Source organism: Setaria viridis, chromosome 1 (genome assembly GCF_005286985.2).
Source record: "Setaria viridis chromosome 1, Setaria_viridis_v4.0, whole genome shotgun sequence".
Taxonomy (NCBI): Eukaryota; Viridiplantae; Streptophyta; class Magnoliopsida; order Poales; family Poaceae; genus Setaria; species Setaria viridis.
The window spans coordinates 2,361,983-2,376,311 of NC_048263.2; the positions used below are offsets into that span (position 1 = coordinate 2,361,983).

The following is a 14,329-nucleotide window of genomic DNA, read 5'->3' on the forward strand; positions in this document are numbered from 1 at the left end:
TAAAGGGTCCCCACGGGTGAATTCAAAAGGATAGTATCCCATACTCAGTTGGATGTGCTGTGTAGGTGAGATGGTAAGGAAGCTACGCGCGAGGCAAGAGGTTGCGGGTTCGAATCCCACACACCGTGCACGCGCATATTTCGCGTGAAAAATTGCTGTGTAGGGGAGATGGTAAGGAAGCCTCCCGGGAATTTAGAATTTTTTTTAGCGCAAAAACCCTTTACCAACCGGAACTAAAGGTTTGTCTTTAGTCCCGGAAATTTAGAATATTTTTTTAGCGCAAAAATCCTTTACCAAGCGGGACTAAAGGTTTCTTTAGTCCCGGGTGAAAGACCTGTGACTAAAGATGGGGACCTTTAGTCCTAGATAATTAGTCCCGGTTGGATTTTTGAGACCTATGCGTCTCTCCAACCGGGACTAATGCTCAGTTTTCTACCGATGTAAGTCTTGCGAGACCTGCCAACCGCGTTTGTGGAGTGGCCGCCAGTGCTTGTGATAGGGAGGAGAGGCCCTAGGCATTTTGCTGAAGTTTTACCAAGTGAAGAGCGGCAAGGAGCATCCGAGAGAGGCTAGGCGGAGATCCACTTGCACGTGGGGAAGGCCCGTCGGCTATTCTACGGAGTTACTTGACCAGGGAGTTTATGTCCTTGCGCGGGCATTCCCTTTGAGAGGGGCTCCAACAACGAGGACTAGTGGAAAGCTTTGCTTTCCGATACCTCGGTAAAAATCGCCGTGTTGCCGCGTCGAGAGTTTGCCTTCTCTACCTCACTTACCTTTCACATTTCTTATTGCACTTACGTTCCGCGTTTACCTTTCCTATAATTGACATGTGTAGTTTATAGGATTGGAATCTAGAGTGCAAAACTCTTTTTCGTAGAGATAGCAACATATAGAAAAACTTAGTGCACATCTGGATAGAAATTGAAATAGGTTTTTATATGTGTTTAGAGTATTGATTTTCAGAACACCCAATTCAACCCTCTTAGTGTCATGTATCCTAGTTATGCGTTGGTTACTTACCGATGTAATTTTCTCGCCTTATTGGTAGTGGTACCTCACTTAGATCTGGTTTGCTTGTCATCTATAGACTATAGGATCATCAGTCGAAGCACAATGGAAGAGAATTACTTTTTAAGCATATAGCATCAAGATTTAACAAAATTATACATATGTACTTTTTTTTGAAAGATTCGACATAGGTACTTTTGATGATGGATTTCTTGGACGAACGAAGCTGCCTACGTATTATTATGACAACAAAAAATAATATGAAAGCTTGACTTCATATATCTAGGTCAACACCTATTTGGACTTAGGACAACAAACACTATACTCCATCAAAGTAGCCCTGCGACGTGTCACATGTATCTTTCGCTTTTATCTCCATCTCTGCGTATGGTATAGGAACGAGATGGATCAGGTCAAGAAGGTCACGACTCACATTTCCCGCCGGGTAAACCGATGCCTGGCCGTGTCGCGACGCGGCTCGAGTTCACTGCCACACTCACTCATGACTCAACTTCACATCTGAGCATGAGCTGTATGAGCCCGACCGAGCCATTAATGGCGGCGCTGAAGTCACGACCAAGCGATCATCTTTTGCTAGCTAAGTAGCTAACTGTATTGCATTACAGCTCTTCCCTAATCTCCCATCGACCAGCAAGCGCTAAATTTAACACCTTGTTTAGAGATCCAGAACAAACGCGAAGATAATTTAGAATAGACATAGCTCTTGAGATTAATCATCATAAGTAATTCGTAGCCCTATTTGGTCCGCATGCGTTTCATTAAAGCTGCAGTAGAAGGGGACCGATTCCATTTCTGCTCAAATTCCTATGTGAGCTCATTTTTCTATAGTACCAGCAGCCAAAACAAGTCTAATAGATGATATTACCACTAATAATCTACAACATTTTTTTGGGTGCCTCGAGGGAATGGACCATGGTTGTTGGTCTTATTTAGAAATTTAATTTTCATAAATACCCAAAGGTTTTTTTTGTCTATGTACTGACTACTGAGGCCATTCTTAATGGCAGTTTTATGGACAATAAATAAGGTGCCATGTAGACAATTGTGATGACATGGCACCCTATTTATGAGGTAAGAGAAGAAATTGGTTTCACGGGGATGAAACCATGTGTACATGGTTTCCGAAATGCTTGTGTCTTGCATGTAACCTTGGAAACAACAAAAGATAAAACAATGCATTGTGTGAGGTATTTCATCTATGAACTAAATGTATTCTTACTTATGTGGCACTTTTGGAAACATAAGCATGAAACTTCGCATTGAGAATGGTGTAAGACACTAAATTACCATCAGTTTTTTTTGTTGAAATGTCGGTTGCTAAATGAACCTCGGCTAGTTTAGAAAAAAAAATTATGAAGAAGAAGAACAACCTCGTCCATTTGAGAAAAATAGTTGGGAAATGTTTTACTATGTTAAATAATCTCGTCCTTTAAATGGAAAACCAAAATTAAAACCAAGTATAGTAAGTCTCAGTCTAGGTAAGTTTTGGTTTGTACATTTTTACTCTTTGAGAAGATATCAAAGCATTCCTGCATGCATGGACTCCGGCTTATTAACATATTATACTGACATTTTTGTAAATTTTTGTATGTCTACATCTATTGACAAGAGTATACTGAGCACTAGATAACTTCTTGAAAAACTTCGAATATACTCCCTCCGTTTTAAATTCTAGATCGTTTTGACTTTTTTAGATTCATAGATGTTTGTATGCATTTAGACATACACTATACTTTAGAAAAAACTATTGTAGAACGGAGGGAGTACAATTGTTCAAATTATTTAAAAAATAGCACTAGCTTGGCCGTGTAGCCCCCTTGGCGCGCACTTGGACGCGTGTCGTTCAGCGGGTACATCCCTTTGATCACAAGTACGCTAGCGCCTAGCTAATTCGTGCTACTATTGCTAGCCTGCCTGTGTTACAGTCGTCTTTCACTTTGAACTTTGGAAGCAAAGCGCGAATCTAGCATGTGTGGCCTCCGATCCTCAAGGAAACGTAACATCTCGTTCTCCTAGATCCGTTGATCAATGCACATTTACGTAAAATTTTTTTTAGTTACGCCTAGTTAATTTTGACTACGTGCAGGCAACGCTGTGCAGTCTGTACATATAACGACAGGTCAGAAAGAAACAGACAGTAGGGTGGAGGAGAGAAGTGGAGCACCGAGCACGCGTAGCATGGCGGACGACGGCGCCGCCCGGGTGACCTCAACCACCTTGCTCCTCGCCGTCCTAGTGGCGACGACCTGGTGCGTGGTCGCCGGAAACGCACCGGCGGGCGGCGGCTCTGCTCAGGCCGGCGGCGGCGCGAGCGACAACGACCGCGGGATGGTCGCGAGCCGGTTCGTTCTCGCCACGGCGGCTAGGAGGGAGCGGGTAGGCCGCCTGACGTGCCGTGCAACCGGGCACCCGACGGGGGCGTGCTCCGGCGGCGGCTTCAAGTGCTGCGGCGGCGCGTGCACCGACGTGCTCGCCAGCGCGAGCAACTGCGGTGCGTGCGGGAGGCGGTGCCCGTTCGGCCGGCTGTGCTGCGGCGGGCGGTGCGCCGCGGTGGCGTACGACGCGGCGAACTGCGGCGCGTGCGGCCGGGCCTGCGCCGCCGGGACGCCGTGCACGTACGGCATGTGCGGCTACGCTTAACACAGCTAGCTAGCTGAGGCGATTGAGCTTGGCACGTCCGCACGTGTACGTGCATGGCTGAGGTACACACATCTCGTGTGCCAAAGGATCAGCGTGCACGCCGCTAGGTGCATTATTTTGCAGATGCATCGTGCTGATGAGACTCGGTGAAGTGATTCAAGGGTTTTTATACATGCATTTCTCTCTCCTTTTTTGCGGTGCACTGTAAATTTTGGTATTACTGCTAGCTGGCAACTTTGTTGTTGTTCATGTATAACCATTTTACATGTTATATATTTTTTTGGGTACAATTGTCCTGCTTGAGCTCCATGCATCACCTTGTTTTTTTTTGTTGAAATTCTGGAACAACAAGTTTGTTGGAATGATGTGGGTGTTGAATAATTTGATTTGACATCTTTTGTTTCGTGCGAGGCTTTTTACAATCCAGTCGCTGAGCCTGACTAGAAATACAGAAGGGGGCAAATCTAAGAAGAAACATTGTCACTTTTGTTAAATCCCTCATTATTGCAACCAGTGAAATGAAGTGATTTCTTACAAGAAATTAATCTGAACAAGGGAAGCCCCTTTTGTCCTGCGTAAAGCTCCACATACCGTTTACATTGATTACCCTAATGAAGTGTTCATATGGAGTACTGAAATTCACTCATTACAAATGATAAGTAGGTACATACTCGAGTATCTCCTTTTTTAGATTCAGAAGGGGCACTCAAATTTCACTCTTTTAGATAACTTTGGATCTATTCTCTGAGTGGCTTGGTCTTCCATAGCAGAGCATCCGTTTGGTCGCATATCATATTGAGAAGTTAGAGGTGTGATTCATTCGATCTTGACAACCTACTAATAAATTAAAGATAATATTTGACAACATAATGCTTAATTTGGTTATGTGGATACACAACTTTTTGTTTTTTTGAAACGACGATACACACCTTTTTGCTAGTTATTAGTTCTCTTCAAATTTCAAAACGAGGCTTTTTACCATGCAGTTACTGAGCTTGACTAGCTAGAAATAAAGAAGCACGATTGTTTTGGATCGTAATGCATCTAGTCAAATGATGTAGATGTAGTTCCTTAAGAATTTGGAGAACAAGTCCCCCTTTTGTCCTTCATAAAGCCCTGCCACTATTTAAGAGAAATTTTACGGTACTCGAGAATTTTAACAGCCGTCCATAAGTCCAGATCTAATGGTTAAAAAGTGGAACAAATATGTGGACCGGAACCTATATTTTGTGGGCCGGGAACTAGTTCAAAAATAAAGCTAAGGGTATAATTGTACTTTCAATTAGTGCGTCGGGTCTCCGGGTGGACCGTGAGGTCGAGCAGGGGCGGCACGGCGCCTGCCTTGATGGCGCGCTGCCGGTTCTCACGCGAGCTGCTGCAGAGCATGTAGAGCGCCGTGGCGGCGTCCTTCGTCCCGCCCGCGCCGCCGGTCTCGAGGAGGGAGACAAGCAGCGGGACGGCTCCCGCGCGGCTGATGGCGGCCTTGACTTGCGGGGCGGCGACACGACGGGCTTGAGCGCGCGCCAGCTGCCGTATTCGCGCCGGCCTTGACGATGATCGTGTTGTTCTCGTCGCAGATTGAGGGTGCGTTTGGTTGGGTGTACGGCAGCGTACGTGTACGAGTTCGTCCTGAATCGAACCTTGTCCCAGCGTTTGGTTGATTGAATTGTACCACACCATCCTGGACAGAGTTGTACCAACTCAGAGAATATTCCACAAATATGCTGAACCATCCCGTACGCCCGAAATAAGCGGACCGCGGCGTCCTGAACGCGCCGCGCAACCCCTCGCGACCCGCGAGATGGCGCTCGCGACCCACCGCTCCTCTGCCTCTCGCGACCCACCGCTCCTCCACCGGCTCTTCTTCCCCGACGCCGCCGCTCGTAGGTCCGCCGCCGGCTCCCCGACGCCGCCGCTCGTCCAGTGCCCGTCAGCCCACTCCTCCCCCACCTCTTCGCCAGCCCCGACCGCTCTTCACCGGCCCCGACTGCTCTTTGCCAGCCCAGACCAGATCCTCGCCGTCCACGACCAGATCCTCGCCGGCAGCCACCAGATCCTCGCCGGCAGCCACCAGGCAAGGTATGACCCGTGGTTCCCCCTTTTTCCCTTGTGTTGCGCGAACCCTAATCTTGTCTATCGATGGGTTTGCGTGGGTCAGGCACCAAGATTGGACCAAGGTTTGCGGCAGCGGAGGTAGAGGGATTGTTCTTGGCCGACTACTCTCTGATTCAAGGTACGGGGACCAAATCCTAGGATCTGTCAGTTTAGATGCATTTCCTCTTTTCTGTCAGTTGGATTAAACTCAATCTGTCAGTTTAGATGCCTTTCCTCTTTTCTGTCAATTGGATTAAACTCCGTTACATGTGAATTGCCTACTTTTCTGTCAATTGGTCAGTTTAGAAGCCTGGAGGCAAAGATATTGCTCAAACCACCGTGGTAGAATGTTACATGTGAATTGCCTACTTTTCTGTTCATGTGAATTGCCTGCTTTTCTGGTAGAATGTTACATCTATTGTCAGTTTAGATTTGCTTGACCATGGAGATGTAGGGTAACACTGAAATTCTTATTGCAAATGTTGCTCTTGGATGCCTCTAAGTAGTGCACAATGAGAAGAAAACAATAATAACTGTTGTATCCTCTTGAGTGCTTCTTTAAGTAGTTGCAAATGAATTGGAGTTTTTCAGTTGCTTTTGGATCATCATGGACTCATGGTCCGGCCTTGCCGGCTTCTTATATTCTGAAATAATGTGCATGTTTCCCCTATATGCTATCTTTCCCCTATATTCCTGACACTGTCTTTCCCCTATATGCTATCTTTCCCCTATTTTCCCTATCTTTCCCCTATTTAAGCAATATTTTTTCATTGCTTTGGGTCATGTAGATGGACAAGAGGCAAGTTAAAAGGAGAAAATTGCTTATCAATGCTGCTGCATATATTGCCGCTTCTATGGTTGTTCTGTATGTTCGGTCCAGATTAAGGAATAGGAGAGAACCTATTACATATGGCCCATTAGTGGAAAGGGATGCGGCTAGAATATCCTACATCAATGATAAAATTTTGCGGGATGACACAACCTGCACAAATATGATTAGGCTTAAGAGAGCATCTTTCTTTCAACTGTGTCAAGTTTTAAGGGAACGACAATTGCTTTGTGACACAATACATGTATCTGTTGAAGAGCAAGTTGCCATGTTCCTCTATACAATTGGACACAATGAAAGGAATAGGGTAGTTGCTACAAACTTTGGGAGATCAAGTGAAACAGTGAGTAGATACTTTAGAATCGTCCTCAATGCCATAGGTGAGCTGAGAAATGATCTTATCCAACCACCTTCTTTGGAGACCCCAACCAAAATCGCAGGCAACCCTAGATGGGATCCATACTTTAAGGTATGATACTTGACAATCGTACCTTGCTGATAGGTTTATATTTCTAGGAACTAATCCTTCTTACGTGTTGAACAAATAGGACTGTATTGGAGCCATTGATGGAACACATATACGTGCCTCGGTTAGTAAGTCAATGGAGCTAGCTTTTCGTGGTAGAAAGTCATTTGCAACACAAAATGTGATGGCTGCTGTAGATTTTGATATGAAATTCACTTATGTTCTGGCTGGTTGGGAGGGCACAGCACATGATGCTGTGGTTTTAGCAGATGCCCTAAAGCGTGAGAATGGTGGCTTACGAGTTCCCGAAGGTAATATTACTATAGTTGTATGTGTTCAGACACTAATTTACTTAAAACCAATAAAATAAGCATTGTGTTCCTCATATCATAGGGAAATTCTACCTTGTGGATGCGGGATACGGAGCCAAACCTGGATTCATGCCACCTTTTCGTGGTGTGCGCTATCACTTGAATGAGTGGGGAAACAATCCAGTCCAAAATGAGAAGGAGCTATTCAATCTAAGGCATTCCTCTCTACGTGTGACTGTAGAACGTGCCTTTGGATCACTCAAGAGAAGATTTAAAGTCCTTGATGATGCTACGCCATTCTTCCCATACCTTACTCAAGTCGATATTGTCATAGCATGTTGTATCCTCCATAACTAGGTTGTTTCTCAAGGCACTGATTGTTTCATTCTGCCGGAGAACACATTGATACCTAGTCCCCATACTTTAGCTAGTGCACAGTCAAATGACCATAGGTTGATGGTTGAAAAGAGGCAACTAATTGCTGAAAGGATGTGGCAAGATCGACAAAACCACTATGGCCATTAAATATAGTGTCCTTATGTAATAAGAACTTTGTAATATTTGCAATTTTTTGTACCTAGAACCTTTTGTGTTTTTAAATTATTATACTGGTGTGATTAATTTTATTATGATTTACATATTGTTTGCAACAATTTACTATTGTTTGCTATCAGACATATTCAATGGACTAATGCGATGCTGCTGGAACCTTATATTTTTTTCACTTTCTTTGGTAGGAAATGGATGCTGCTGGGGGCCATATTCAATGGACCAATGCGATGTCAACATTTGTGCTGACCTACTTGTCTGATCTTGTGAGGAATGGCAATCGCACCAACTTTGTGTGCAAGCAAGTCCACCTTAATGGTTGTGCTAAGGCTTTAAATGGGAGTCTGGGTTGTCAAGTTTCTGGCACCCAAGTTAGTAACCATCTGAGGAAGTGGAAAAAACTTTATAAAAAGATGAAGAGGCTCCAGAATATCAGTGCTGCTCTTTGGGATGAAGATACTTGCACAATTACTCTTGATGCAGGTCACTATCAAGAATATATCAAGGTAAGTGCATTACTACTATTCCGTAAGTATATATGGCTGATAGCAAATAATAGTAATTTGGATGCTTATTAATGTGGCTGATAGCAAATAATAGTAATTTGGCTGATAGCAAATAAGTAGAGGAGTGAAATGTAATTTTAGATTCATGTGTGCAGCATGTGGGTCACTGGTTTATGTTTATTAGTGATACATGTGAAGATTATTTGGTTTATTTGCCACCTATACCAATTATCTCGACTTGTAATAAAATACCAGTACATTGTGTGTCGTCGTCCTATAATTTCTTGGCATGCTACATATAGTATTATGTTTTTTTAGTTGTGAAACTATGCCATAGCTTATTGGAATAATGTGTTCAGTGAGAGGGGGGTTGGATAAAAGGACATGGGAGAAGATCTATTTTCCTTTTCTTGGTGCATTGGGTCAGTGAGCCATTTGTTCCAGTGGTGGGCTTGGCCAAGTCAGGGATGATGTTGTAAGGATATTTGTGCTGATATTACTGTTCTACTATTTATTTTGGACCTAGCAGGATCATAAGGATGATGCCAACTTCCTAAACACACCATTGGAGCACTACCGAGAGATGGAAACAATTTTTGACAATGCTATGGCTACTGGAAAGTATGCCAAGGGAAGCAGTGAAGCTCTTGGAACAGATTTCATTGATTTGGAAAAGGTGGAGGCAAGTGATGGAGCTGCAGATGAACAAGGATGTGCTAGTGAAGCTCCCACGGAATCATGCAACAATGGTGAAGCCACAACGTCAAGCAATATTGGTGGTCAGTCTTCAGCTAGTAAACTACCAGCAGCAAGGAGGGCTAGGATAGGTGCTGATGACGGTGGACAATCTTCAACCAGTCAACCACCAACAAGGAGGGCAAGGATAAGTGGTGATGATGATTTGGGATATATGTTGCTCAGTGGCCTTGAAAAAATCTTAGATGCTATTGTGCAAACTGCTTCTGTAGACAATGAGCTCCCAAAAGACCTATATGACAATCTGATGGCTGTCCCCGGATTCGATGAAGCCTATCTGGTCCACTACTATGCTTGCTTATGTGACCATCCTTCAGTAGCAAGGGCGTTCAACAGGTTGTCGGTGTCAAACAAAATGGTATGGGTTGGCCGATATATCAAGGAGTACATTCCAGGTTTTTAGTTCAACAGGTTTTTTAGTTGGGTTATTTTCTATGTATTTGAAACAGTTCAGTTCTATGTGCTCTATGTGCAACAGTTCAGCTATGTATTACATGTTCATCTATGTATTTGAAACAGTTCAGTTCAGCTATGTATTTGAACTTTTGGATATATTATAGACATATTACTTAAACTTTTGGATTATATGGATTATTCGTTGTAGCCTGATCTATTTCCCCTGTTGCCCTTATATGACTAAACTTGTGACAATTCATGAAAATACTGAAGGAGAGTATAGTGGTCTTGAGCATCAGGTAGGCTTTCTTAAAGACACGTTGCTTCTATTATTCTGAGCTGGACTCTTTTTCATTGTGTGCTGATTTTTCTCCAGGTTGTGAGAGGTATTATTCTGAGCTGGACTCCAGAGTATGCTTTCCATTATGCCAAGGCCAATGGCCGGGAAAGGGTCTCTGCGATCCACAAAGCCAATATTATGAGGAAGACGGATGGCCTTTTCCTGAAGGTTTGTGATCTACTGTTGTTCCTTCTTTTTCTTGAGAGGTTATGTTTTGTTCACTTTTGTTTTGCTTGTAGTGTTGCCGTGAAGTGGCAGAGAAGTACCCTGAAATTCAATATGAGGAGGTCATCATCGACAATTGTTGTATGACGGTATGTTCTATCAGTCGATTGTATCCATTGTTTTGTTGATTGTTGGGGCGCTCGTGATATTGGCAGCCTGCCTGAATCATCAGGCTTGTGCTGTTTGGAATCAATTATCTTTCTTACATGTTCTAGCAGCGCTGACGATGACTCAACTGATTATGAACTGCATGTGCTTGGAGCTTGTGAAGAATCCTGGTCTTTTTGATGTATTAGTGATGCTGAATCTTTATGGTGACATTATTAGTGATATATGTACTGGTTTGATTGGAGGCTTGGGCCTAACACCCAGGTAGACTAGCTTCTATCAAGTTCAGTCAATTTGAGCATTGATATGGCGAAGGCTTACATCTGTTTGTTTGTTTCCCAGTTGCAATATTGGTGAAGGTGGCATTTGTCTGGCAGAACACATGTCAAGCTAGTTTTAAATTTGTCTGGCATTTGTCTTGGCGGGTTGTGAGAGGTGTTGTTGAAAGTTTGAAAATCATTACCCGCCAAGCTAGTTTGAGAGTGGCAGAATATGCTTTCCATTATGCCAAGGCCAACCTTGTACATCCAACCAAACAAGAACATGTATGAACTTGTACGTCTTATATACAAGCAACCAAACACATGTGGGTGTACCATCCTGTGCTGGATGATCCCATCCAAAATGTACCATTCTATCCATGAACCATTAAATTCAACAAACCAAACGCACCCTGAGAGGTTGAGCGGTGCCGTCACGCCGTACTCCTGCAGCAGCGGGTCCGCGTGCGGCAGCAGCTTGACGACAGCTCGTGCTCCGACGCCGTGGGGAGGTCAGCCGCGGCGCGCACGATGGCCGGCGACGCGGCACCCCAATGGCTGGCCGGTAGCTCGTACGTGCTTCTAAATACCCTTGTTTACAAATTAATTACCTGTGGTTCCTTCCAAGCACCGTAACAAAGCTCTAAGTAGTTACCGATAACATACTCGAGAATTTTTTTTTCCTTTTTATATTCAGAACGAAGAAGGAGCACTCAAATTTCAATCTTTCCAGACAACTTTGGATATGTTCTCTGAGTGGCATGGTCTTCCATGGTACACCGTGCATTATGTTCTTATGTCGCAGATCATATTGAGAAGTTAGAGGTGAATCACTCATACTATATTTTGAAGAGGCGTTTGATGAATTTGCAATAGGTTTCAAAAGGTCGTGACATGCATGTTTCATCTCAATATTGCACCGTGTCCTGTGGATATGTCAATAATACACTGATGTCTTTGTATGGAGCTGACGTGGAATTCAAGTCCTCCAACGTATCAGCTGGGGCGGTGGGCAACTGATGACTGTTTGACCAACGGCTTCCACACGTATAGCGTTATGCTGTAGATGACATGGACAGCACTAGACATCAAGCATACCAGAATATCTTGGTGCCACTACACCGTTCCATGTTAAGGGAGCAACCTACCATCATGCTCACAAGTCACGATGAATCCTTGGGCGACGACACCACCAATGCATCGCTCAGCTGCTAGGTTCCGGTTGCTCATCGCCGCCACCACCTGCAGCTTCTTCCTCATCGCGCACGCATGGAAGCAGCCCACACTTTGCTAGTGAAAATAATGTTAGCGCGAGATGCATCCAGCATGAGAGGGACGCGTTGCTGGTCCTCAAGCATGGCATCACCAACGACAGTACAAACCTCCTCGGCTCATGGATACCTTGCAAAGATTGCTGCCGGTGGACTGGCATAGCCTTTCATAAAATAATCTGACAACAGCATAGTCTTTCGGTCCCAAGTAGGTTAGAGTTGAAACCAACAAGAGTCACAAATCAGGGTAATACTAACTTAAGCTTATCAAAATCTAACTTCAGCAAAAAAAATAGTTAATGAATAGCATGACGCTATTTGAGCTTTGACTCTAAACAAGCTATTATAGTTCAATGACGGTCATGAAGTAGATGAACAGAGAAGATGGGCAGGCAGTTAAAATCAGTTCAAATGTCACCGGAAACTTTGTTTAAATTCAAGGGCAACCAGTTAACAATCACGTGGTGGCCAACTTATTTCGGTCTGCAATTGGACCTAACTATCTTGTAATGCGTTTGCATCTTCCAATCAATTACTGTGTCCTGGATCCTTAAAAAAAACTGTTTCCTGGTAGTGAAAACAAGATAATATTTACAAGTCACAGGAAACATATAAGCATCTGCGTGTAATATTAATTCAGAAAGACTCGTCATGCTATATATATTTTCCATTATTAATTGAAATTACGACGTATATATTAAGTATATATGATCAGACCACCATCACCTCATTACACAGCATACACAAATAGTTAAAAAGCTGTAAATTTTTGGGCGATTTTCACTGCCGCATGTTACACGTTCTTAGCGTGATCTATGTATACACCAACCGGTAATTCGCAAGTGAAAGCAATTGTTCACCTCGTCAAAGTCAAGGATCGATCAAAAGGCCCGGTTTGCAGTATTATTTTATCTGCTAGCACACCGCACCCAAGCAGCAGAGAGCATGCGGCAGATACATGCGTAGCCCCAAGACACAGCGCGTTGACTGGCAGTTAGACACAAAGTTTACTTGAACTGCCCTAATTAGTACTAGTTGATAGTTTCCCAGGCGTGTTCATGGACCCATGTTAAGATGAAGTTATTTGCTGTATAAGAGATCATGCACCTCCACGCAGTGCTGCCTTCAATCTTTGCTCCACCCTCTCAATGCCTCCCTCCGCGACCTGCAAGATCAATCATAGTATCAAATTCGAAATCACTCACTCGGTGTATAGATTTCAAAATCGAGCGCAAAATCACCCCCGAATTTTAAAAAGTTCGAATCGTAATGCAATGCTTAAAGCCGTTTCAGATTGACGACGGCGACGACTGACCAGCGTGTGGATGGTGTAGATGGCCCTAGCGCCGACGACAGAGAAGTGCGCGTTCTGGACCTCGCCGCCGGCCTCCTCCACGGCGCGCACCGCGCGGTGGAACGACGCCCCGTCGCTCGGCCGGCCGCCGGTCACGAGGATGGCGTGCAGGCCGGACCCCAGGTGCTGCACCTCCACCTCCACCGCCGCTGGCCCAGCCGCAGACGAGGAGCCGGAGCCCTGCTGGGACGACGAGGCCCTCGCCGCCGTCAGCTCCCGCTTCCTCTCCTTGAGCCTCTCCACCCTCTCCGTCGTCTGCCTGATGTACGCCGCCGCCTCCTCCAGCCTGTCCGGCCGAGTCATCACCGGCGCTCCGCGCTGAACCTCCTGGTAGTTCACACAAAAATACACGCATTGATCAATCATCTGATCATCATGCCGTAAATTATTTATATATATGTAAATGGCTCGTAGAGATGCATGTTGGATGATATTTGATATGATGAATGAGCACGAACTGGGGGTGCAGACGACGGCGAGCTGCCGCTGCGGACGAGCAAGTCGAGGCGGGAGTAGAGGGCGTTCATCTGATTCCGGCGGTTGCGCTCCACCGTCTTCCTGTCAGGCTTGCCTCCACCGGCGGCGGCGGGGCTACCAAAAGGAGGAGGCGGCGGCGGCATCTCCATGGCCGGCGGTTAACGCCGATCGGTCAGCTAGCGGGGCTGCCTGTTGGAGTCGTCTCCGGCGAGCTGGACGATCTTGTCTGTTGTGTTCCTCGTGCGCGCGCTCGCTATATATAGGGCTCGCTAGCGGGTCGGGTTTGCTTACCGTTGCGGTAGTAGACCAGCTACAGTGGTCTCAATTATATATTTCTATTATTCCACGATTTAGCACTTTTACTCGCCTTTTATAATGCTCCGGTAAGAAACAGTGAACATCTCGATCGTCCTTTTTTTTGCGTTGTTTATTTTTGAAGCTCTCTGGAGACCGTTCTTGAAGTTTGAACTTGAAGGGGACTAGCTTGAACTAATCAAAATTAACTTTCTACGAAATGTTTCAGCAATGAGTATGAACGGGTCTTTGGTAAATTCGTGCCGACATACCTCATATGTTTCATCCTGATTCTTTTTTTCTTTTGCGAAACATAGATTCACGATAAATATTAGAAAAAAATGTATTTTTCATCTAAGACGTCTAGATATATACGCAGTTTTCTTCTGGTTGTTTAGTGGATGGTTCGTGTAGCTTTTTTTTT

At 44.7% G+C, this 14,329-nt stretch overlaps 2 protein-coding genes, 1 long non-coding RNA gene and 1 pseudogene across 3 annotated transcripts; 3 read left to right on the plus strand and 1 right to left on the minus strand.

Moving 5' to 3' along the window:
- Positions 1-3,183: 3,183 nt before the first annotated feature.
- LOC117847401 (uncharacterized) lies at positions 3,184-3,806 on the plus strand. Its single transcript, XM_034728610.2, has one exon. It carries the CDS (start codon positions 3,208-3,210, stop codon positions 3,667-3,669), a length of 462 nt encoding a protein of 153 aa, XP_034584501.1. The 5' UTR covers positions 3,184-3,207; the 3' UTR covers positions 3,670-3,806.
- A 2,745-nt stretch (positions 3,807-6,551) lies between these two features.
- On the plus strand, positions 6,552-7,894 carry LOC140220110 (protein ALP1-like; annotated as a pseudogene).
- A 2,070-nt stretch (positions 7,895-9,964) lies between these two features.
- Positions 9,965-10,513, plus strand: LOC117847411 (uncharacterized). Its single transcript, XR_011897084.1, has 3 exons — positions 9,965-10,084; positions 10,156-10,230; positions 10,404-10,513. It is a non-coding gene; the product is annotated as an uncharacterized lncRNA (long non-coding RNA).
- Positions 10,514-12,457: 1,944 nt separating this feature from the next.
- Positions 12,458-13,824, minus strand: LOC117864723 (transcription factor bHLH162). The gene is made up of 3 exons (XM_034748833.2): positions 13,593-13,824; positions 13,096-13,461; positions 12,458-12,945 (listed from the first exon to the last, which is right to left on the minus strand). Exons 1-3 carry the CDS (start codon positions 13,758-13,760, stop codon positions 12,880-12,882), a joined length of 600 nt encoding a protein of 199 aa, XP_034604724.1. The 5' UTR covers positions 13,761-13,824; the 3' UTR covers positions 12,458-12,879.
- Positions 13,825-14,329: the final 505 nt, after the last annotated feature.